This window comes from Orbicella franksi, chromosome 6 (assembly GCF_964199315.1).
Source record: "Orbicella franksi chromosome 6, jaOrbFran1.1, whole genome shotgun sequence".
NCBI classification, from domain to species: domain Eukaryota; kingdom Metazoa; phylum Cnidaria; class Anthozoa; order Scleractinia; family Merulinidae; genus Orbicella; species Orbicella franksi.
In genome coordinates, this window is record NC_138150.1 from 8758985 (window position 1) to 8783466 (window position 24482).

Genomic DNA, 24482 nt, shown 5'->3' on the forward strand with positions numbered 1-24482 from the left:
CTTTATTAATTGTATCATTCTCTCTTTCATATCATAACCAGAGGTTTTCAAAATCGTTATTTCAGTGTAAACTGGGCAGGTAAAAACAAGTCAATCTGCATTCGAAATCTTCACAGCAAATACTAAAATCCTTGATTGTCCATTAAAAAAATGTCACGACACCTTTCTTATCTGCCTCAAAATAGGCCTGATATCAAGATTATTAACTCGACCCTTTAGTGAGCTGAGGATCCAAGGCTACAAGACAATTCAGTCATTTCAGTGATGTTTTTTGGTAAGCTGTATTGTTTGACTGGGCGATAAGAATTGCAAGCAGCGTGACTGATTATAACTGTCCGTCAGCGTAATTCGTTTATCAAGCTGGTATCGTGTCAGTAAAACAGCTATCCATCAGTTTGGTTTGCAATGTTCAACATGAGGTCAAAGACAGTGTTTCTCCCACTCTTGCTACCAACGCTTGTGTTGGTGTTATATTGGAGTTCTGAGATGATATCAGACCATATAATCAGCAGAGGACATTTGGGTAAGCGGTACAAATGCTTAATGAATGCCGTGAAGTTGAGACGTTCTTTTAAGGTGCCCCTCACCTGAATTAAGAAACGATGAAAACCGATCTTATCTGTATTCAACGCAACAATATTCCCAAAGCTAATGAAATCCCAGAATTGATATCGTGAGAGCTGTAACCGAAAATAACAGAAAAATCATACATATTGGTACGGAACAGAAAATGACTTTTTCAAACTTATTATAGGCAAAATAAATATTTCCCGGCTGAGTTGAATGAAAAACAAAATTTGGTTGCTGAAATCTCGTTTCATTTTTATCGAAACGAAATTTTTGCCAGTGGTGCAACATTTCTATGCCAGCTGTAAAAACTCAATTCGACAAAAACTCTGAAGGGCTGTTTCGTTCTGTACTCTTTTACGAATACTGTTTCGCTAATATATTATATCCAACTGTTCTTGTTGTTTTGAAACTTAAGGTATCATGGTAGGTGGATTTTTACGAAAAATGCGAAAAATCTTTCTTTGGCTGTTCAAATTGAGAAGACTGAGATAAATATTTTGCAAAAAGAATGGGGGAAAGGGCTTTTTTACCTTTTAAGTTAAAGTAAAAAAACTATTTTTGAATATAATTAACCCCTTACAGCGCGTTGACACCTCTAATTAAAATTCACCGCCAGTTGTCTCAAGTAACGCGAATTGCGGTGTGATATTTCATTTGTGCACGCGAACTGTTCTTGATCTGGTTGTTTCATGGCAAGTTGGCTTTCGTTCTTGTCAAATTTTCTGTATGTCAGGACGAAACATTCTTGCCCATTTTCGTCTTCGAAGAGGCCGAAGAGGCGAAAATCTGGTGGAACCCACAGGTTCAGCGTCGAACAAGATCTTTGACTCTGAGCGACCGTGGGTCGCACTGTAACCAAGAAGAATGGTTGAAGGAACTCGAGGACACTAGTCCCGCCAATGAAGCTAAAGGACAAAATACAACAAGTGCTAGTCGCACGAAATTGTTGTAGAACGGACGCGATTCCGAAACTTCCACAACGAGAGAGAGTCAAGCGCAGATGTAGATGTTGACAATATAGACCTCGAGATTTCCTCTTTTTTATGCTTTTTGGCTTCACGAGGCATGGTTTCAAAAAATGTCTGGAGAACGAAGGAGCCTAAACTTAAGCAACATAATACCAATGACGCCGACGAAATCTTTTAAGTAAAAGATCACGGCAGTTTAACTTGTAGTTTGTCCCTTCTCGGACGACTTCACTGCGACGCGGGTTTCCGCGCCAGAATATTAGTCGTCTGTTTATTTCAAGTTGTCATAACCCGTTGTTGTGGTAAACTGACCCATGCCGACAACTGTCAGTGCGGAGGGGATTTTTAACATCTATTCATACAAATCTCATAAAAGGTTTTTCGTGTTTTTCTCTATAAAATAAAACTGCATATAAGGATGAACATTTTTAGTTCGTTTATGCGCGTCTTCAGATGGAATTGGCTGAAAATCGGCAGGTGTGTTCTAGGATACCTCCTTCGAAAAACCGTGTCGCGCTTTGTTTATTTTCGCTTCCGTTTCAAAGTTATGGCCTCTTTTGTAGAAGGAAACGTCAAAGTTTAGGAGGGTGTAGAAAAAACACCAAACCACATCTGGAAAATCGCAGACACGATTTTTGAGGTTGATGTGTGAGAAAAATTTTCCGATGTAAATCGCGCCGCTCCGATAATTCACGCGCGGAAGCGAACCAGTTTAAGCGAAGCAGTGTTTCTGGGTATTTCTTTTAATATCACTGCGACAATAACTTTTTAGAAAATTTCAAAGATATGATTCTATTCTATAACTATTGAGCTTTCAGAAAATATATAGGTTGATGGGGTTTTCTTTCAAAGCGCCAGCGTAAGGGCGCGATTTCCAAACACTGTCAATCCACCTATCATGATACCTTAAAATTTTATTTTGTTTAATGTAAAGCAGTCAGATAGACAAGTCTTTCAACAAGAAATCCACTAGCGATTATAGTATTTATTTATAAGGGACAAGTGCTTTAGTGTCAATGTCGCGGCTTCGCAAGCACAAACTGCATTAAGTTAAAGTTTCGGAAAGCTGGAAATCATAAACATACGAGCTGTAGTTTGATACGAAGGCTTCACTGATTTACAATGTTCACTTTCTTCGACCACTTACACTCCGATCCCATTGTGGCCATCTGACATCGAACGTTTCCCTACCAAATATACACTGTATACCGGGACACACAAGCCCAGATGATTTCTCCATTTTCTCCTTTGTTTTAGTTTCGATTACGAAGATGTATCAAACACTCAAGACAGTGTTTAACCACATCTCCAAACATCTCGACGTTTATCAAAAATACTCCGCTGCGCGTCGTGTTTTCAACTCTCTTCTCGGTGTTTGGAAATGTGGTCAAACACAAATGTGGTCTTTCATGTTTGATATATCCCTCAACATGTTACTTTCTTTTCAGCAAATATACCACAAACAGTAACATTTCAGACTAGAGGAACAGAGGTAACATAATTCTTTGAGTATGAATTGACAGAGCTAGATCAAGTGGACGAATTAGCTATGGTTTAAATGATGCCATAAAACATTCATCAACAAGGTTTTTAATTATGATGTAAATCTTTCATTTTGTAGGAAACTATTCCAGAGTCAACACCGAGTTCAGTAGAAGAGAGACAAACAGCCAGAAAGCGCCATCTTAAAGACTACTGTCTAAAGCATAGATTCAAAAAAATACCAACCAAAACACAATTTAAATTTATTGTTGTAGATGATGAGCATAAAATCATGTTTTGCACAATCCCGAAGGTAGCTTCGACAACTTGGAAAAGGGCGCTGGCAGATCTACGTGGGCTTAAGCAAGGAATATTCGTTCACAGACTAGGCTTATGGCGTCGTCTCAATGAATACCAGGAAAAAGAAAAGTGGCTTCGACTTAAACCTTATTTTAAATTTGTTTTTGTTCGGGAACCTCTGTATCGCCTCCTTTCTGCCTTTAAAGACAAATTTATCGGAAAGAATCGTAACTTTAGCAAAAACATTCGAAAAGTAATTGTGAAAGTCTTTCGACCCAAGGATTTTGACCCAAATGGAGATAATAATGTTACCTTTTCAGAATTCGTCCAGTATTACTCCCGTGACGTCAAAGCACGTAATCCACACTGGCGGCAATACGAGGATCTTTGCCATCCTTGCGTCATAAACTACGATTTTATTGGTCACTTAGAAACCTTGGAGGAAGATGCCAGTCTTCTCTTAAAGATGGCGGGAATTGAAGATCGTGTAAAGTTCCCGCCGATGCATAATTTGAGCAGCTCACGTGAGATAATCAGTTATTATTCCACAGTTCCTCCTGAAGACATTATCAGACTTGCAGAGCAATATCGCAATGACTTTGAGCTTTTTGGTTACGAATATCTTGGTCCCGTAAAACAGCTACTGAATCAGTCCTCTGTTGACAGTGGTTGATGAAGATGTGTACTGCGTCCTCGCATGATCCTCTGGTGAAGCCGACATTTCAATTCATCTTTCTTTACATAGCAAACAGTTTCAACCACTTATATAGTTTATTTAATTAAATACGAGTCTCCTTCTTACGTAGGCTAACAGAAAACGGAGAAAGTTTAGCACATTTTGCATAACGTTTCGAGTTTTCCCAAGCGTTAAGCGTTAGTCCACATGTTTGTATTAGTCGTTGCCTGGCACTTAACAGGTTATTTAATGTTGAGGCCGAAAAAAATTGCAGTTTTGTTCTGACTGAGTATTCTTTTTCAGCTTCCTCCTGCTCTCATTAATTATAAATACTCTGCCATAGCCGGAAAGCCGTGGCGAAGGTAGTTATCCAGGCTTACTGAGGGATCTCTCTCCCCCTCTCCCCCTTTTTCTCCCTCCTCCCTTTCTCTATCCTGTGAAAGTTCCAAAGGAAGTATAAAAAGGAGGCAACGCGGGCTCGGGCAGCGGTTACTATCTACTTTCGTGCATCTTCCGACTTATTCTTCCTTGTCGGCCAATCGTTTGAACAAGAATACAACAGGCACGCTGCTGAGCGAATAGATATAACCTGGGTGGAAAAAAAATATAACAGCTCCCAATGACACGAATACAATAGAAGGGGACGCTGCGAAGAAGAGTGGAGATCAGAAATAATCTAAGTTTGTATGGTGTAAATTACCCGAGTTTCGTGCATTTCACACTCAAAAGAGCACTGAAGCGTCAAGAATGTACAGACTCTGAGTTAGTAACGAAATGCACAACTTCGACGATGTCAAACGCTATTCCTATTTCTTTTTTTCCTCTCCTCTCGACTTATCATGTCAAATTTAGTGAATATATGAAGTTTCGTAAGAATCTGTCGCAAACTTATGAGAATATGGGACCTAAAACTTGGCAAATTTATACAAATTTTAGAAATGTGTGCCACAAGCAAACATTTTTTTTGTAAATATTGGCAAGTTTGGGGTCGCATATCCCATGCGATTGGAATATCTGTTGGATTGTTATGAAAAGAGGTGGTTTATTGTCTATATGAAAAATTGTCATGATATTGCATGACATCATCAAAGTGGTTCATTGATTCCAACTACCTCGCATGAATGCGCCACCAATAAAAATGGAAACAGATCTGTTAAGTCTGTTTGGGTCCTGAAATCAGAAGCAATATTACGACCAATGCGTAACAAATGGCTTGAGATATATTAACGAGATAGGTGGCAAACAATTGCTTAATACTATTCAAATAAGCAATCCATTGAGAATGGAAAACCGACTTCCTTCCCCGAAGGCAGGAAGGATGGAAGTGCATCATACGTATTCATAAATACCACATCCGCTGTTGAAGACTCGGTCGTGTGTAAAATGGAGACCTGGGGGATACTCTCCATAATGGCGCATACGTTGAGACGTTTTTCAGGGTTCAGGTATATAAAAGGGTAGGGATTTTTCAAGTTTACTTATATGAAAGGGTAGGGAATCTGTTTCTGAGGTATAAAAAAGGAGCTTGATCTTGACTCCCGCGACAACTGGAACTAAATAAATGACACTTTTTTAGGCCAACATCTATTCTGGGTAAGCTTGAAGCTTTTCTCATGTAAAGTAAAGTACTAAACGGAAAGCGGAAACGGAAAGCCTGTGATTTATTTAGATACATATCTGAACAATAATCGTTCTTTTATCATAACTGAGACTAAGTTATTCTGCTCTCAGATTTGGGATAGGTGGAGCGATGGATTCTGCGTTAGGTTTTCGCATGGACACGTCTTTTGGCTTCTCTGTGCAACCCAGGTTGCTCTGTATCACTAAAAAACAGCGGGGAATCGAAAAACCAGTGGGAAAATTGGATTTTTGTTTTACAAATCTGTAACTCGAGTTTTTAAAGTTCTTGTCGTTACAACAAACACGGTGAGTACCCTCGTCAAAAGTTTTGAAAATCTTAGACCCGGATTCTCATTTTCAATTCTGTTCAACTTGCAGAAGCGGATTCAGGAGGGGGGCTGCGGAATGGGTGGCTCGTCACTACCCTTTTGGAGAAGCAAAACATAAAACAATATCAAAGGTTGTGAATTTTATGGCAGAAATAATGGCAAACTCTCTGAGCAGGTGCCTTATTGTAATTTCTTCCTTGTAGCACTGCTAGTATTTTCAATCAGATTCCAATTCTCAAATTGCAAATTTTAGGAACATGCCCACTTGATTTTGCGGCCGCAAGGTATCAGCCACTCCCTCTCTTTCCTTGAAAAATCCTGGTTTCACCCGTGACTTGGCCTCGCTGTTTTGACAACAAAACCTTTAACTATAACCTAACTTCGCATTTGCAAGTTCATTAGTATAGCTAGGAGAAAGATGGATGGGATTCATACTCATTTACTGTGCGCTTTTGCTTCAAGTAAATTTTGTGAGACCATGTAGACTAAAAGTAACATACCAAAAACGAATATATCAAAAACGAGACGCACCCTTTCATCACACTTCCAAATGCACAAAAGGAGTTGCGAGTTTTCGTTCAAATTCAAAATAACGGTTACTGAGCATGCGTAGTGAGAGTAACCGCTGTGACTAATGCTGGCATATCTATAGATTTAAGTCTCATAGAAGTTTCCATTTTTTGTGTTTCCATTCTTTGTGTTCAGCAAACTAAAGGATCGTGGATTGTAACGAGATTGAAAATGTTGGCCTGGCATTGACTAACAACATTTAATGTTTAGAAAATAACTCGCCTTGGATAGTCACGGTTACAATTGCAGATAATCTTCCGTAGTGCCCGTCGAAATTTCGCCGTTCGCAGCGAATAAGCGATCGGGTTGAGCAGCGGATGCAGACAGCTAAAAGTCTGTAATATGGCCCGATATTTGTAAGGAACGTAAGAGCTTCCAAAGAATTCACTTATGTTTTCCAACACAATTGATGGAGTCCAGCACACAGCGCACAACCCAACCAGTATGAACACAGAACACGCCACGCTCCTCTCTCTTCGTTTTAGCTTTTCTCTCACTTGAGCACTTCTTGTGAGACTTAAACGCTCTTCACGCCCAGCTCCAGTCGTTAAATCTCGATACAAACCCTTTCTTACCAGAACATAGATTCTCGCGTAACAGGCGAATAATAAGATGATTATTGGGAAGATGAAAGCATCAACAATGAACACTCTGTAACTGTCGAATGAATCCCATCCAAGCACGGGAGAGAATGCTAACAGCCCAGCGAAAAGCCAGATGCAGAAAATTCCAAGTGTCAGGTAAGTCTGCGTTAAGTAATCCACGCTCTTCAACGGAGATGAAATTACAATCAGTCGTTCAACTGCAAGGCCTAAAATTGTCAGAAATGAAGCGTAAAAGCCAAGATAAACAGTTGTGTACGCTGCTTGGGTAATGCTTTTGTGGGGGAACCAATGAAGGAGAGCGAAAAGTAACTCGCCAGGAAAACCGACCAAAAAGTCACAAACGGCGAGGTTTAATATCAGGTAGTTTGCGGTTCCTTTAAGGTTTTTGAACGGATCTTTCCAAATTGTTATTATTACCAAGGAGTTTCCAACCACGGTCAGTGCAGAGAGCGACAAGAAGACTGTTGCATCAGTAGAAGGAACTGAGTCTGGAAGTAAAAGAATGAGTTTGAGTCCCTGATTTTAGTAAAAACAGACCCCCGGGGGGGACTTCAATATTAAAAGGATGGGCGTGCTTTTCGTACCTTTCAGGGGTTAAAAAGGCGGTTTTCGTACCTGTTAGGGTGTTCAGCCTCAAAAGGTTCACAGTGAGAGTTTTGGCGGTACCTTTTAGGGTATTGAGCCGAAAAATATAGGGGTGAAAAACATTTCAAGCCACGCCCACAAAACAGCGACTTGGTACCTCTTAGGGTTTTTTTGAGGGTACCCCTTCTTTTTATATGAGAGTCCCCCCCCCCCCCCCCTCCCCCGAGAAACAGACCTCTTTCATCTTAGGCTCGATTACCAGCCGCTGTTTTGGGAAATGAGCCCGCGCCCTCGGAACGCGACCAGACCAGAGTGAGTGGCAGGAATCGAGCCTACTTTCGAATTCAGCTCTTCGCTCGGGACTCAAAATAACAACTGATGTTGCCATAATTTTGCAAGAGACTCTGATTAAATACGAAAGCTATAAAAGAAACTCGATTAATCCACTACTCCCTGGAGCCAACGCGCCGTTCAAAGTGCGTTAAGTCCTGGCTTCGGCCAGCGTTAAATCAGGGGTTGCGGGGCAGGGATGTCAATTGACTGATGCATAACTAATTGCGTGAGTACAAAGTTCGTCCCAGAACAAAACAGTCAGGCTGTTGTCACGCTAACAGTTTTAGACAAATCACTTTTGGCATTCACTCAGTAGAAGCAATTTCTTTTAACTAAAGATCCGTGGATTATCGAGCTCTATATTTTATCAATTTGCCCCGTTATATCAGTCTTGTGCTGCTTAATTTGGTAAGATTAACGTTAAGTCTGCATACGAAGCAAGTCGAATACAACCAAACCAGCCCGGGAGCGGAAATTTGTAAATGAAGGTCCTGAACTTAAAATAATGCATGCACGTAGACGTTTTGTCCTGTGTTTACTTTACACATGACTAATCGCCATTGTATCGATCAAAGACATTGCCTTATATGATACTGTAAAGCTATGATTGAGTCGCCGTTCGACGAAAACTTACCGTCAAAATCCATTCTAACCGACAAGCTCAGACTCGAATCGAGGGGTCCAGAAGCAGACGAAACTATTTGCAAGAGAAGCTGGCACACGGTGAATTTACAGTTAAAGTGACGTGGCTCAGATTTTGTGTTTCTTTGCAATCACGGACTGATAAAGCTATCGAATCCAGCCGCTGTTTGAGTCATTCAATAAAGCAACACTTTCCCTATTTCCCAGAAATAACCGGAAACAGAAATATATATACCCTTGCATACGATATGTCACGAAACGTCATTAGTTAAACGATTGGCAGAGACACATGATAACATGAATAAATACTAGCTAGAAGCAATATTTTGCTTTTGCATTTTGTTTATAACTCAGGTCAGTAATAAGATTTAGTAGCAACAGCATTGAAATTACAGATCGATTAACCAGCTTGATGCGGAAGAGAAACAATCAAGATATTAGATGAAAATGTTTTTGAACGTTGTAGTGTTTGGGTGTGCATCAGGGACTTTCCCTTTCAAAACCTCGCGCTTATCACGGGGATACAACGCATCGAAATTTCATTTAAAAAAAAAAAGACATAAACCAAAGTTTTCAAGATAAACCTGGGCCAGCATTCCGAGCCTGCGAGATTGTCCGGTTTTTTCAGGGTCTTATCTCACGCGCCGAAACAAGAGCCGTAACAACAATATGGATATCGATTTTGAGGGATAACTCACTGATAACTTCGAATCATGGTTTCGATACACCAAACTCTTCGATCTTGCCAATATTCATTGCAACTGAGATTTAAATGACCTGGCGACATCTCGATCCATCCATGTTACATCGCTTAAGAGTAAAATACGAAGAGAATTCCATCTTGTGAGTCTCCCAGTTCTTTTCCTTCTACTAGCGACGAAGCATCTTCACTGGGGCTTCACGGATCTTTCCAATCAATGGCGTGACGAGCCGGAAGCGTGACGGATGATGGAGAACCAACCAACCATTGGCCCTTTGCATGCAACAAAGCGCCAGGCTAAGGCAGACTCAAGGCACGTTAAGGGCTCTCTGGGAAGCTAGAGAAAGAAAAGGTTTGTGCGCTGATATAAAATAAAAAGCGTTCAGCAAACATGCCTATGTAAAGAACGTTCGAATTATTAGAATTACATGTGAGTCATTCATACGGATCGTTTCCACTGTCACGCAATAAAAAAATAAATCGAAAACCACTCAGTGGATAAAGTCAAGAAATTGTGATCTTATAGGAAATAGATATAGAAGACACTTCTCCAAGTTTTAGGTTTCTGCGTTTTCCCAGACTGCAGATATTTGAATTGTCGAAATGTATCGCGGAAATTTACACACAGGGCACCCATACTAGCGGCGTGTCTGTTTGTATGTTCGAAAAATAAAGAAATGTATGGCAATATTAAAGAGTCTTAATATCGTAAACTGATATCGAGTAATCTCCATGTTAAAACTCAAAATAAATGTAAATCTACCTCAGTTGATGTGCATTGTCGTTTCTGTGGCTCAAAATGGCGAATTTGAGTGATTATGATGGGTTTTGCGTTGACTGTTACTACACGTTATAACGGAGCCCACTATGGAAACGCTATGTTGGTGCACCTCTGTGGTGCACCAATATGGCGGCCGGAAAATAGTGTTAACATCTGGAACTTACTTTGGCTATCTAGGCCACTGACTATCTGTACTGAACAAACCAACATTTACATAAGCACTTTCCTAATGATCTAACATCTAAAAAAGCTAAAAAAGCTAAAAATCATGAGATAAGTATATATTTTTCGACAAATGTGATTTTAGCTTTGTGTCAAGCAGCGCCATAACTCTGAAATTCAAAATACGCTGGTTTTCAAACGATGCACACTTGAGCTGTAACATTGTAAACAGATATAAATTTACCCCCTCTTATGCCTGATGGGGATAATAACTTTGGTGGCTCTTTAGTTGTCGATTTTAGAAAACGATGACTTCACATATCTATTAAAATAATGGCGAGAAGTGTCTCATCAGATGACCTGAAAGTCAACCATCTCCCTTCAAAATCTGTTTTCCACCGTTTTAACCTTCTACATTATATTATATTATATTCCAATATATTCTCTTAACACACGCTTTCTATAAACAAGAAATGTTTGTAAGTCATTCCGAATTTAAGGAATAAACAGGTGCAAACACGTTTTACCAGTTCCTAACGGAATAACTTTTCGTGAAAGAAAAATTGATTTCATTCTGTGAGTGCCAGGGTGAATGGAAATAGCAAATGCCCCGAAGAACTATTTTCTGCGATTTGTAAGAAGGAATGGAAAGAAAGGACACCAAGTTTGCCAAGTTTTTTTTTTTTTCAAATTGAGTCATCGTGGCTGCCTACAACAAAACAGTGGCTGGTAATTAAAAGCCAACATAAAGATCCACCGCTGTCACTGCATGAAATGGCATGTATAAGGAGGTATAATGAACTCGTATACATAATGTGTACGGAGAGGTATAATGATGTATACTGAAGTATATGTATAAGGTCTGTATAATGATCAGTATACGTCTGAATCCTTATACTAATGTATACTGTCTTGTGGAGATTTCCTTATACCTAGTGTAAGGGAACATTATACGAGTTGACAAAGTAAATTCAACTTGATTGTTCTTTTGCATCATAAATGAAGGAAATGAAGGCTCCGGTTGCTGAAAACAGAGCTGACTTGAGAAATATATCCTGTGGTAATGAGTGCTTCTTACCGAAGAACTTACTTGTAAAGGAAGCCTCAATTCAGATAAACAGCTATAAAAGCAGATATTATTAGCGCGTCTTTGCGCTTTGCGGATTTCCTACAGGCATCATTAACGCATCTTAACGCTTCTTAAGCATTCTGTAAATATATCAATAACGCAGCTTAACGTTTCTTTATGCATTGCGTAAAGATATCCATAACGTATCTGTACGCTCCTTTACGCATTGCGCAAAGATATCAATAAGCTACATGCGTGAAGTTAGTAATTTCGTGGGATTTACGTGGCAGTGAAATCCCTCGACACTTGGCGTGTCCGAGATCAGAACGTGACGTGTCAAGCAACGTGACGTGTCGGAGAGTACCATGTTCCTAATACGTCCGTTGCGGCGTGTCAGGAAAAGTCATGGTTGGTACGTCATGTGTGGCGTTTCAAGGGAAGCCAGGACTCTGATACTTAACCGACGGCACGCGGTTTTAGTTTAATCTCTTTAAGCGAAAACTAAAATTTTCGGACGTGTGTTTCGTTGTTCGTTTCAGAATGTTCAAGTCAACAAGGCGCGAAGATCTATACTTGACTTACATCATTTTGTTAATGCCATCGAGTGTATTCTGTTCAGAATCTTGCGTGGAGGTGTAAGACTTAAAATTCATACCAATCTTCAGAATAGCTCTTTTGACTCACGTCATGCATAGTTCTATTTCCTTCAGGTGTTTACACTGTCGACTACTATTTTATATTCTAGTATTTATAATCTACCTATCGCATGCAGGGCTCTTTTCGAATACCAGCCTGGCCACTGAATGTAAAACACTTGTTTAAATAAAGTGCTAAAAAAAAACAGCAGCGGAACATACCTTACATCTCACCGACCTACGTGGTGGCGCAATTCACCAATTTCGCAAAGCTTGAGAGCGGAATGCCCTAAGATCGGTTGCATGTGAGGACTTTCACCGGGACGCCAAACCCATATAACGCTGCCGCGTATTTGATGCAAACCTTGGAACCCTCCTAGGAGGCCTCTGGCCAATCTTATGCTTGTAAAGGTTGAATGACGCAAAATCTATTTATTTAGACCGACTTGTGGTATTCCATCATTGTGGTTACCGCTGTAAGTCCGAAAGCATCAGCGCATGCGTAATCATGAAGAGTGCCTTCAACGAAATTTACCAACCAATATTTCTTCCAGTCGGTTTGTTAGTAAAATTTCTAAACACGAATCATATAAATTCGTTTTATGGAAAATAATATGTGATTGTGACGCAATAGCATCCTAGAGTATTCAAGCCGCACACAACACGTGACGTACACCTGGAATATTCGTGTCGAATATGGCGGAATACGCTTCGTTCATAATCGTTAGTGGATTTTCGTTAGAGTATACCACACATCTGTCGTTCTCCTAGAGTATGATGGTGAACCCTTTGTAAAAATAATTTTATAAAAGAAGGTAACAGTTCGGGTGCATAGCATTCTCCTGGAAGCAAAATTTAGACTATGAATTCAAAGTAGGTGCGATCGGCGCGTGTATACGTTTATCCTCGAATACGTGATCTTTACGCCAAAGCTATAGAATTCTAGAGTATTCATGGAGTGTACAACCGTGACGTGGACCTGGAAAATTCTTATCGAATATGGGCATACGGCAGGAGCACGACCGTGTATTCGTTCGTTGACCAGAACAATTGTACTTTTTTGGTTCATGTTGTCGGCGCAGCGCATGTGTTTTGCTTGAGTCAAGAAATTTACACACTTTGTTGTAACTTCGAATTCCCCTCATTCGGTTTTGACCGACGTTTTCGGGATAATCACTACAGAGCGATTTCTCTTTGTGTGACCCGTCTCGTCTGAAGTGGTCAAGTGCTGCACAGCACGAAACCACAAATTGGAGACTACGGGATACGTGAAGTTCCGCAAAGTTAAACTGACTAGAGACACGTAAAGCTGCGCAAAGTTTGTTTAGTAAGAGGAATCAAGCTCGTTTCGGAGAAGTTTTGGTGTATTCAGTGGAGAAAGTCCCGAGACGTTCAGACAAATATCTTTTCTCTGTGGGATGAGTTTAACTCCGGAGCCCGCAAGACAACAAAACTCCTAAATAACGGCCCAAAAGCTTCCTCAGTCCATCATATCAACATCGCATTACGTTTGAACAAGAAATCACAAAACGTATTACGAAGACGAAAGCACTTTAATCAGATTTTTTCCTCGAGGTTACTGCTGAAACGAAATTGATTTTAAATGTGTTTCGAAACAACTTGTAACGAAATGAGAGAAACGACCTACATCAGCATTCTGAGTGTCCGACCTTCAACAAGCACCGATCAGCGGTTTTCCGCATTAGACACCAGGTTCTCTCGGTTCTCGCGCCATTTTTTGGCGTCCTTTTTGAAAGGTGTGAAATGTTGAAGCTTGCATCGATCTCTTGGTCCTTTTTCACTGTTTAAAAACTCTACTTTGGTGGACAAAATTCAGTTTGCCTTCACTTCTTCTCTGTGCACGATTTCAAGCAGTTTTTGGTGGCATACAGCTGGTGAAAACATCGATACATACGGAGGTACGAGTCAACAACAGGTAAAACATAAGCCATTGTTGTCTTCCCGGGTTGTCTTGTACGTACGAGTAAGTTAAGCTTAAGTTTCCAGGGTAAAGTTCAGTTGTAAAGTTTGCTTAAGATGTATGGAATTGCCTCTGGTTGTAAATGTTTCTTTATCAAGCAGAAGCTATACATTGGAAGTTAATGTAACCTTGATTTCTAAAGGGACAGCAATGGGAATGATGGTGAATTAAACCATTAATTTAAGTCAAACTACTGTGTAAAATTTACTGATTGATTTATTATGATATTTTCCTTAGCACTGCAAGCTTGATTTGAGGTTTTCCAGTGTGGATTTACACATTAACTTAACTAACCTTTTATGGGTATTGTATTTTAATCATAGGATGAAGTAATTGATAATGCCTTACATGTACATGTATGTATAATCCCTGGCATCCTCACTTGAAGAAAAAAAAGGGAAAACCTGAGAGGAAGAACCCTGGCTTACAAGATACATGTATGTATTTTTGACTATTTAGGGGGCCATGGAGACTTTTTAAGATTTATTTTTGTAAGAGCTTTTGAAAAATTATATTGGCAAGCAAATTTTGGCATTTCACTAGTCAGTCTCTATATATTTCATATAGAAACAAGGTGATTTGCAGATCTGTTTTCAGAGTGCTCAGTAGTAAACTAGAGCGTGATTATAACAGATGACGAACTGAGCAACTGTAGATCTGACTTGACATTTTATTACTATTTAGTTTCATAGTACACAACTTGTGTGCAGCACTCATCAGATAAAATTGCCAAATGTGAATTTACATCATTACACTGATTTGAAATACACATGCAACCATTGGAAATATGATAGTTACAATAAGTGAATGCTTTTACAAAAAAGAAAAGGAAAGTTGGCAATTATAGATAAACGCTGTTACTATTGTGTAACAACAGAAGCTTTAAAAGTTAAAATTTAGCATTTTTCAGGAAGAATTTGTTTGCGTGTCTACATGAAGTTATCAGTTCATTCCATTTATTCAGAGAGGCTAACTCAGGTTTACAAAGGTACTTCTCCCAGAGACATAGGTTACATTGATTTGAAGTGGGGTTATATGGGGCAGCTTGGTTTAAAATCTTTCAAGTGACTTTGAACTTTGATTTATTGTCAAAGTCACTTGGAGGCTGCCCCATATAACCCCGCTTCAAATCTATGTAACCTAGGCCTCTGGGAGAAGTACTTTATTATTTGTAACCCTGAGTTGGCCTCTCTGAACAAACAGAATGAACTGAGTAGATAATTTCATGTAGACATGCAAACAAATTCCTCCTGAAAAAATTAATGTTAGATTTTAAATTTTAAATCTTCTCTTGTATTTCAATGTTAACAGAGTTTATTCATGATATCCAACTTTCCTTTGTTTTGTAAAAGCATTCGCTTATTGTAGCTATCACATTTCCAATGGTCACTTGTGTATTTCAAATCAGTGTAATGATGTAAATTCCCATTTGGCAAATTTTATCTGATGAGTACTGCACACAAGTTGTGCAGTACGAAACTAAATAGTAATAAAATGTCAAGTCAAATCTACATTTGATCAGTTTGTCATCTGTTATTTTATATGTACATTATATTAAGGTACATGTAAACCCTGTTTCATTGATGACTACTACAAATTTCAAGACAATTTGCTATAGTAATGTCAAACTACAGTGGAACTTTGATATAATGAAGTGCCAAGGAATTGGCAAAGTATGTTTACTATAACAGGGTTTCGTTGTATCGAGGTTCTTTTTCGTTTAGTCTACTATTACTAGGGTCATGAAAATCGTTCGTTATACTGAGGACCTCGTTATATAGAGGTTCGTTAAATCGAGGCTCCACTGTACTTACCATATTCCTTGTTGTAGATATTGAAAATTGAGTTTTATTACTCATTTAGGTTATTAGCCTAAGGAGGAATTTGTTTGCATGTCTACATGAAGTTATCTAATCAGTTCATTCTGTTTGTTCAGAGTGGCTATTAGCCACTCATTTCAGGTTAAGAGCTAAAAATTCAGAACAATATTGAATTTGATACTCAAATTTTGATTGGATTAATTAATGCATAAAAAGTTTACACCACATCTAGCAAAAAATGAAAGGCTTCTAGAACTTGCCTACCTTTGTCAGTGCAAAATGAAACATAATCTGTAACCTTGAACATTGTTGCTTGAATCGCTTTAATGTTTTTAAGCCCACAAACTCTGGCCCTCGCATCCTTTCATACTTTGTTTGCACTGTAAACTTGATTTATGTGCAACACAACTCTCTCTTCTCTCAAAGGCATCTTAAGTATGGTTTTGCATGCATTAGAAACCAGGTGCTTACAGTGTAGCTTTCCAGATGTGATAAAACCTTTTGGTCATCAATACTGTCAACACTTAGCGTTGATCTCAGGTCTTACTTTGAATTTTCAGCTCTTTGTCTTGAGGTTACCCTATATCTTTCAAAGTGTCTTGCACCCATGCCATTTGGCATGTCCAATTAAAGCCAATAAAGCTGGCTATCAATCTACACGTACATGTATGCCAAGAATTTTGAAATAAAATGAATTGCCAAGTTTTTCAGGGTTTCCCTATGCGAGCATCCAAATCACTTTTTGAAAGCTAAGTCAAAGTGAGTTTGCCTCAAATTTTGGACAGTAGCTGGTTTAGTTTGACCAAAGTAATCAATCAATCAATCAATCAATCAATCAGTTATTATAATGAATTACTCAGCAGCCCTGGTTGAAGTTCTTGCACTGTAAAATCATTATGATTCAAATGTTACTACATGTGTTGGTATATATTGTCAGTGAGTTTTAGTAGGGCATGGATATCTGTTTTTGTTTAGAAATATGAAAGAAGAAGAAACTTCGTAAAGGACGAGAAAGAGTCCCGGGCTTCCGCAAGCTTGAGTAAACATCACATGTCAACAGACGATGATGACTCCGCCAGCGAATCTGAAGCTAGATGGGTTTCTAGACCCCCGAAATAGCGTTCCTAAGCAAGTAAGCTTGAAAAATAGATTGTCAGTCTCGAATTCACCCCGTACGTGTACATATCTTTTTAATCAGTATTTTCGTGCGACAAACACCTTTGCATTAACCTACATTCTAAAGTATCAGCTTACTTCTATGAGGCACTGATGATCGATTTTACTAAAATATCATTGTTAAAAAAAGGAGCAAAAGTTAACTACGACGTTTCGAAGTTATCTTGACTCGAGATGTTAATTTATAGTGTGACAGGTGTAATTAATAGAAATTAACATCTCGACTGTTATTTTCTTGTCTTTCCTTGATAATGGCGTCAATCTGATTTCGAAACGTCGCGTAGTTTACTTTCGCTTCTTTTTGCAGTTAATTGTATTTCTAAGTGTATTCTTATCATAATACTAAAATACATGCACCTCTCCAAAATCATCGGTAAAAACCTCAGAACTAGTTACAATAGGAACCCTTTGAAACGTGCATTTTTTCTTAACTATATTTTGAGGCAGCAGTTTTTTCCCTCGAATACAACCTCGCGTATGATGTTGCGCCGTCCAGAGGCTTTGCCATTTTGTATATTTTCTCACGACAGGCCAAAAAAATGGAAATCTTTTGTAGCTTTTAGTAGAACGTGGCCGCAAGATCGTTATCGCACGAAGTTACAACGATCTGCATATACTTATGAAGTTTATTTCGTTCTTAGATTTGACAAACGCAGCGAAAGAGCCGAGCAGGCAACGAATAAAAGATAGAAAAGGACGACGGCTAGAACGGGGTATCCAGTTGAAAAGTAGCCCCCAGTGAACACTCCGAAATGGGCCCTGTCAGATGAGTGGAAGGCAGTTTTACGCAGACGACAAGAGGAAATGGTTCAAGTACAAGAAGCTGAAAGGTAAGGTGTTTATATATACAGAATAATACTGTCTGTACAAGTCTGGGAAGCATTTTATTTTCGATTATTTAAGAAATTCCACTCCTCTTTTTTGTTTGTCACTTACTTAAACCTTATTCTCTACGTCATAGAACTAAAGCTGACTTGTTTTTGCTTTTTTCCTTTGACAGAAATGACAACGAAGCATGTGATGACGAAGATCATGAAAGTGATCAGAATGTAGATGATGCAGATTTAAATTTTGATGAAGTTTACTAAATTATATTGCTTTAACTTATTTCGACGTGTACCCGAAACGTCATTGGAAGACATTTTACTTTATGTGTAAAATAGTTGTTTTGTTGCTTATCACAATTACAGTTCTAACTCCATGTAGACTAAGACTTAAAGAAGCATGAAATAGCTTCGACCACACTCAGGAGATTATGAAGATAGTAATCAAGTAGATTTTTATTTGCAAATGTTAAATAAACAGCAGAGAGGAACACAAGTAAGTGGTGTTTGTTTACGATCAGTTTCTAAGCTAAGATTTGAAAATGAAAACCTGCCACTAGAAACCCTGAAAACAAATTTCATTGTAGCTAAAAACCAGGGGTCATTGTCCATAAGATATACGAAATCAGTACACATCCCGTCCATGCCACGTTCAGTATACCCCTTGATTCTCCCAGTATACGTACTGTATACTGACATTTGACCTGACATAGAAGGAATCCTGCCGCAACTGTAGAATTCCGTATACACAACTTCCACAGACCTGCCAGTATACCTCCTGTTTCACACAGTATACATGATGTATACTGAAATGTATACTGACATATAAGGAATCCTGCCACAAGTGTATAAGATCCTGGTATTTTTCTTGGCCAACCCTGAAATATACTGATCATTATACGGACCTTATACATCCTGCCGCATCCTTATATTTGTCTTATACCAATAGATATACTGCCTGTGTACGACCTGAGGAAGGCTCCTTATACAGACGATTTTATGCAGTGTGTTCGAATCAAAAAACAAAACAGAAAGTCAAGCATGCCACTGACTTAATTTCAGCGTGAGTCTGTACAGAGAACAGTGGCCAATTAAAGGGGTGGTGAATGGTAAATACAAGACTTTGCGAGAAGGCGAGATTAGCGTTTTTCTTTGTGAGCCCGAGATATTTTGACTTGTTCAATTGCGAGACCGAGGCTTCAAAGTGTTTTAAATGCGAGCTCGAAACGTTGAGGTTCTAAGAGGTCATTTAAGCTTACATAAAAAAATATGAAAACCTCTCGGTACTTTGTGACTTTCTTAGCTTTGAAAAACAATCTAGACTGCGAGATGCACATAACAGCTACAAAACGAAACTGCGAGACCCAGGGTTTTTGAAGGACCATTCGCCACCACTAATTAAAAGCGGACATGAAGACCCGATGTCGTTCTACTCAAGCCATCGGGCTGTTTAGACTTGGCTCTTTCTAAATTGATGATCAGTTACAGATTTGTTGACATTGCATCAGATTTTTTTTTTTAATTCTTAGTCAGTACATAACCTGACGTTAGTAGAATACATTGTTTCAGTTCTGATTCTAAGATAAACGAACTAAAGGAGTGGTTTTCGTAAAACACCGCCACTAAATACACTTCTCATTTCCTTTATTAATTGTATCAGTCTCTTTCATATCATAACCAGAGGTTTTCAAAATCGTTATTTCAGTGTAAACTGGGCAGGTAAAAACAAGTCAATCTGCATTCGAAATCTTCAGAGCAAATACTAAAATCCTTGATTGTCCATTTAAAAAATGTCACGACACCTTTCTTATCTGCCTCAAAATAGGCCTGATATCAAGATTATTAACTCGACCCTTTAGTGAGCTGAGGATCTAAGGCTACAAGACAATTCAGTCATTTCAGTGATGTTTTTTGGTAAGCTGTATTGTTTGACAGGGCGATAAGAATTGCAAGCAGCATGACTGATTATAACTGTCGGTCAGCGTAATTCGTTTATCAAGCTGGTATCGTGTCAGTAAAACAGCTATCCATCAGTTTGGTTTGCAATGTTCAACATGAGGTCAAAGACAGTGTTTCTCCCACTCTTGCTACCAACGCTTGTGTTGGTGTTATATTGGAGTTCTGAGATGATATCAGACCATATAATCAGCAGAGGACATTTGGGTAAGCGGTACAAATGCTTAATGAATGCCGTGAAGTTGAGACGTTCTTTTAAGGTGCCCCTCACCTGAATTAAGAAACGATGAAAACCGATCTTATCTGTATTCAACGCAACAATATTCCCAAAGCTAATGAAATCCCAGAATTGATATCGTGAGAGCTGTAACCGAAAATAACAGAAAAATCATACATGTTGGTACGGAACAGAAAATGACTTTTTCAAACTCATTATAAGCAAAATAAATATTTCCCGGCTGAGTTGAATGAAAAACAAAATTTGGTTGCCGAAATCTCGTTTCATTTTTATCGAAACGAAATTTTTGCCAGTGGTGCAACATTTCTATGCCAGCTGTAAAACTCAATTCGACAAAAACTCTGAAGGGCTGTTTCGTTCTGTACTCTTTTACGAATACTGTTGCGCTAATATATTATATCCAACTGTTCTTGTTGTTTTGAAACTTAAGGTATCATGGTAGGTGGATTTTTACGAAAAATGCGAAAAATCTTTCTTTGGCTGTTCAAATTGAGAAGACTGAGATAAATATTTTGCAAAAAGAATGGGGGAAAGGGCGTTTTTACTTTTTAAGTTAAAGTAAAAAAACTATTTTTGAATATAATTAACCCCTTACAGCGCGTTGACACCTCTAATTAAAATTCACCGCCAGTTGTCACAAGTAACGCGAATTGCGGTGTGATATTTCATTTGTGCACGCGAACTGTTCTTGATCTGGTTGTTTCATGGCAAGTTGGCTTTCGTTCTTGTCAAATTTTCTGTATGTCAGGACGAAACATCCTTGCCCATTTTCGTCTTCGAAGAGGCCGAAGAGGCGAAAATCTGGTGGAACCCACAGGTTCAGCGTCGAACAAGATCTTTGACTCTGAGCGACCGTGGGTCGCACTATAACCAAGAAAAATGGTTGAAGGAACTCGAGGACACTAGTCCCGCCAATGAAGCTAAAGGACAAAATACAGCAAGTGCTAGTCGCACGAAATTGTTGTAGAACGGACGCGATTCCGAAACTTCCACAACGAGAGAGAGTCAAGCGCAGATGTAGATGTTGACAATATAGACCTCGAGATTTCCTCTTTTTTATGCTTTTTGGCTTCACGAGGCATGGTTTCAAAAAATGTCTGGAGAACGAAGGAGCCTAAACTTAAGCAACATAATACCAATGCCGCCGACGAAATCTTGTAAGTAAAAGATCATGGCAGTTTAACTTGTAGTTTGTCCCTTCTCGGACGAGTTCACTGCGACGCGGGTTTCCGCGCCAGAATATTAGTCGTCTGTTTATTTCAAGTTGTCATAACCCGTTGTTGTGGTAAACTGACCCATGCCGACATCTGTCAGTGCGGAGGGGATTTTTAACATCTATTCATACAAATCTCATAAAAGGTTTTTCGTGTTTTTCTCTATAAAATAAAACTGCATATAAGGATGAACATTTTTAGTTTGTTTACGCGCGTCTTCCGATGGAATTTGCTGAAAATCGGCAGGTGTGTTCTAGGACACCTCCTTCGAAAAACCGTGTCGCGTTTTGTTTATTTTCGCTTCCGTTTCAAAGTTATGGCCTCTTTTGTAGAAGGAAACGTCCGCATTAAAAATATCAAAGTTTAGGAGGGTGTAGAAAAAACACCAAACCACATCTGGAAAATCGCAGACACGATTTTTGAGGTTGATGTGTGAGAAAAATTTTCCGATGTAAATCGCGCCGCTCCGATAATTCACGCGCGGAAGCGAACCAGTTTAAGCGAAGCAGTGTTTCTGGGTATTTCTTTTAATATCACTGCGACAATAACTTTTTAGAAAATTTCAAAGATATGATTCTATTCTATAACTATTGAGCTTTCAGAAAATATATAGGTTGATGGGGTTTTCTTTCAAAGCGTCAGCGTAAGAGCGCGATTTCCAAACACTGTCAATCCACCTATCATGATACCTTAAAATTTTATTTTGTTTAATGTAAAGCAGTCAGATAGACAAGTCTTTTAACAAGAAATCCACTCGCAATTATAGTATTTATTTATAAGGGACAAGTGCTTTAGTCTCAATGTCGCGGCTTCGCAAGCACAAACTGCATTAAGTTAAAGTTTCGGAAAGCTGGAAATCATAAACATACGAGCTGTAGTTTGATACGAAGGCTTCACTGATTTACTATGTTCATTTTCTTCGACCACTTACACTCCGATCCCATTGTGGCCATCTGACATCGAACGTTTCCCTACCAAATATACACTGTATACCGGGACACACAAGCCCAGATGATTTCTCCATTTTCTCCTTTGTTTTAGTTTCGATTACGAAGATGTATCAAACACTCAAGACAGTGTTTAACCACATCTCCAAACATCTCGACGTTTATCAAAAATACTCCGCTGCGCGTCGTGTTTTCAACTCTCTTCTCGGTGTTTGGAAATGTGGTCAAACACAAATGTGGTCTTTCATGTTTGATATATCCCTTAACATGTTACTTTCTTTTCAGCAAATATACCACAAACAGTAACATTTCAGACTAGAGGAATCGAACAGAGGTACCATAATTCTTTGAGTATGAATTGACAGAGCTAGATCAAGTGGACGAATTAGCTATGGTTTTAATGATGCCATGAAACATTCATCAACAAGGTTTTTAATTGTGATCTAAATCTTTCATTTTCTAGGAAACTATTCCAGAGTCAACACCGAGCTCAGTAGAAGAGAGACAAACAGCCAGAAAGCGCCATCTTAAAGACTACGGTCTAAAGCATAGAGTCAAAAAAATACCAACCAAAACACAATTTAAATTTATTGTTGTAGATGATGAGCATAAAATCATGTTTTGCACAATCCCGAAGGTAGCTTCGACAACTTGGAAAAGGGCGCTGGCAGATCTACGTGGGCTTAAGCAAGGAATATTCGTTCACAGACTAGGCTTATGGCGTCGTCTCAATGAATACCAGGTAAAAGAAAAGTGGCTTCGACTTAAACCTTATTTTAAATTTGTTTTTGTTCGGGAACCTCTGCATCGCCTCCTTTCTGCCTTTAAAGACAAATTTATCGGAAAGAATCGTAACTTTAGCAAAAACATTCGAAAAGTAATTGTGAAAGTCTTTCGACCCAAGGATTTTGACCCAAATGGAGATAATAATGTTACCTTTTCAGAATTCGTCCAGTATTACTCCCGTGACGTCATAGCACGTAATCCACACTGGCGGCAATACGAGGATCTTTGCCATCCTTGCGTCATAAACTACGATTTTATTGGTCACTTAGAAACCTTGGAGGAAGATGCCAGTCTTCTCTTAAAGATGACTGGAATTGAAGATCGTGTAAAGTTCCCGCCGATACATAATTCGAGCAGCTCACGTGAGATAATCAGTTATTATTCCACAGTTCCTCCTGAAGACATTACTAGGCTTGCAGAGCAATATCGCAGTGACTTTGAGCTTTTTGGTTACGAATATCTTGGTCCCTTAAAACAGCTACTGAATCAGTCCTCTGTTGACAGTGGTTGATGAAGATGTGTACTGCGTCCTCGCATGATCCTCTGGTGAAGCCGACATTTCAATTCATCTTTCTTTACATAGCAAACAGTTTCAACCACTTATATAGTTTATTTAATTAAATACGAGTCTCCTTCTTACGTAGGCTAACAGAAAACGGAGAAAGTTTAGCACATTTTCCATAATGTTTCGAGTTTTCCCAAGCGTTAAGCGTTAGTCCACATGTTTGTATTAGTCGTTGCCTGGCACTTAACAGGTTATTTAATGTTGAGGCCGAAAAAAATTGCAGTTTTGTTCTGACTGAGTATTCTTTTTCAGCTTCCTCCTACTCTCATTAATTATAAATACTCTGCCATAGCCGGAAAGCCGTGGCGAAGGTAGTTATCCAGGCTTACTGAGGGATCTCTCTCCCCCTCTCCCCCTTTTTCTCCCTCCTCCCTTTCTCTATCCTGTGAAAGTTCCAAAGGAAGTATAAAAAGGAGGCAACGCGGGCTCGGGCAGCGGTTATTATCTACTTTCGTGCATCTTCCGACTTATTCTTCCTTGTCAGCCAATCGTTTGAACGGGAATACAACAGGCACGCTGCTGAGCGAATAGATATAACCTGGGTGGAAAAAAAATATAACAGCTCCCCAATGACACGAATACAATAGAAGTGGACGCTGCGAAGAAGAGTGAAGATCAGAAATAATCTAAGTTTGTATGGTGTAAATTACCCGAGTTTCGTGCATTTCACACTGAAAAAAGCACTGAAGCGTCAAGAATGTACAGACTCTGAGTTAGTAACGAAATGCACAACTTCGACGATGTCAAACGCTATTCCTATTTCTTTTTTCTATCATTCAAACAAAAATAAGCCTCTCCTCTCGACTTATCATGTCAAATTTAGTGAATATACGAAGTTTCGTAAGAATCTGTCGCAAAGTTATGAGAATAAGGGACCTAAAACTCGGCAAATTTATACAAATTTTAGAAATATGTGATATCAGGCAGACATTTCTTTTGTAAACATTG

At 39.0% G+C, this 24482-nt stretch overlaps 3 protein-coding genes and 1 long non-coding RNA gene across 4 annotated transcripts; 3 read left to right on the forward strand and 1 right to left on the reverse strand.

Moving 5' to 3' along the window:
- Positions 1-2991: 2991 nt before the first annotated feature.
- LOC145491165 (carbohydrate sulfotransferase 14-like) lies at positions 2992-4474 on the forward strand. The gene is made up of 2 exons (XM_081470325.1): positions 2992-3030; positions 3160-4474. The coding sequence occupies exon 2, from the start codon at positions 3313-3315 to the stop codon at positions 3991-3993; it is 681 nt and encodes a 226-aa protein (XP_081326451.1). The 5' UTR covers positions 2992-3030; positions 3160-3312; the 3' UTR covers positions 3994-4474.
- Positions 4475-4976: 502 nt separating this feature from the next.
- LOC145491137 (alpha-1A adrenergic receptor-like) lies at positions 4977-10736 on the reverse strand. Its single transcript, XM_081470290.1, has 2 exons — positions 8673-10736; positions 4977-7608 (listed from the first exon to the last, which is right to left on the reverse strand). Exons 1-2 carry the CDS (start codon positions 8683-8685, stop codon positions 6722-6724), a joined length of 900 nt encoding a protein of 299 aa, XP_081326416.1. The 5' UTR covers positions 8686-10736; the 3' UTR covers positions 4977-6721.
- LOC145491177 (uncharacterized) lies at positions 10737-19117 on the forward strand. The gene is made up of 4 exons (XR_014049786.1): positions 10737-13963; positions 14332-14445; positions 16804-17834; positions 18005-19117. It is a non-coding gene; the product is annotated as an uncharacterized LOC145491177 (long non-coding RNA).
- A 3682-nt stretch (positions 19118-22799) lies between these two features.
- On the forward strand, positions 22800-23783 carry LOC145491148 (carbohydrate sulfotransferase 14-like). Its single transcript, XM_081470305.1, has one exon. The coding sequence runs from the start codon at positions 22800-22802 to the stop codon at positions 23478-23480; it is 681 nt and encodes a 226-aa protein (XP_081326431.1). The 3' UTR covers positions 23481-23783.
- Positions 23784-24482: the final 699 nt, after the last annotated feature.

Excerpts from the sequence above, each read along its gene's own strand:
- LOC145491165 (XM_081470325.1), top strand. The coding sequence starts at position 3,313 with ATGTTTTGCACAATCCCGAAGGTAGCTTCGACAACTTGGAAAAGGGCG.
- LOC145491148 (XM_081470305.1), top strand. The coding sequence starts at position 22,800 with ATGTTTTGCACAATCCCGAAGGTAGCTTCGACAACTTGGAAAAGGGCG.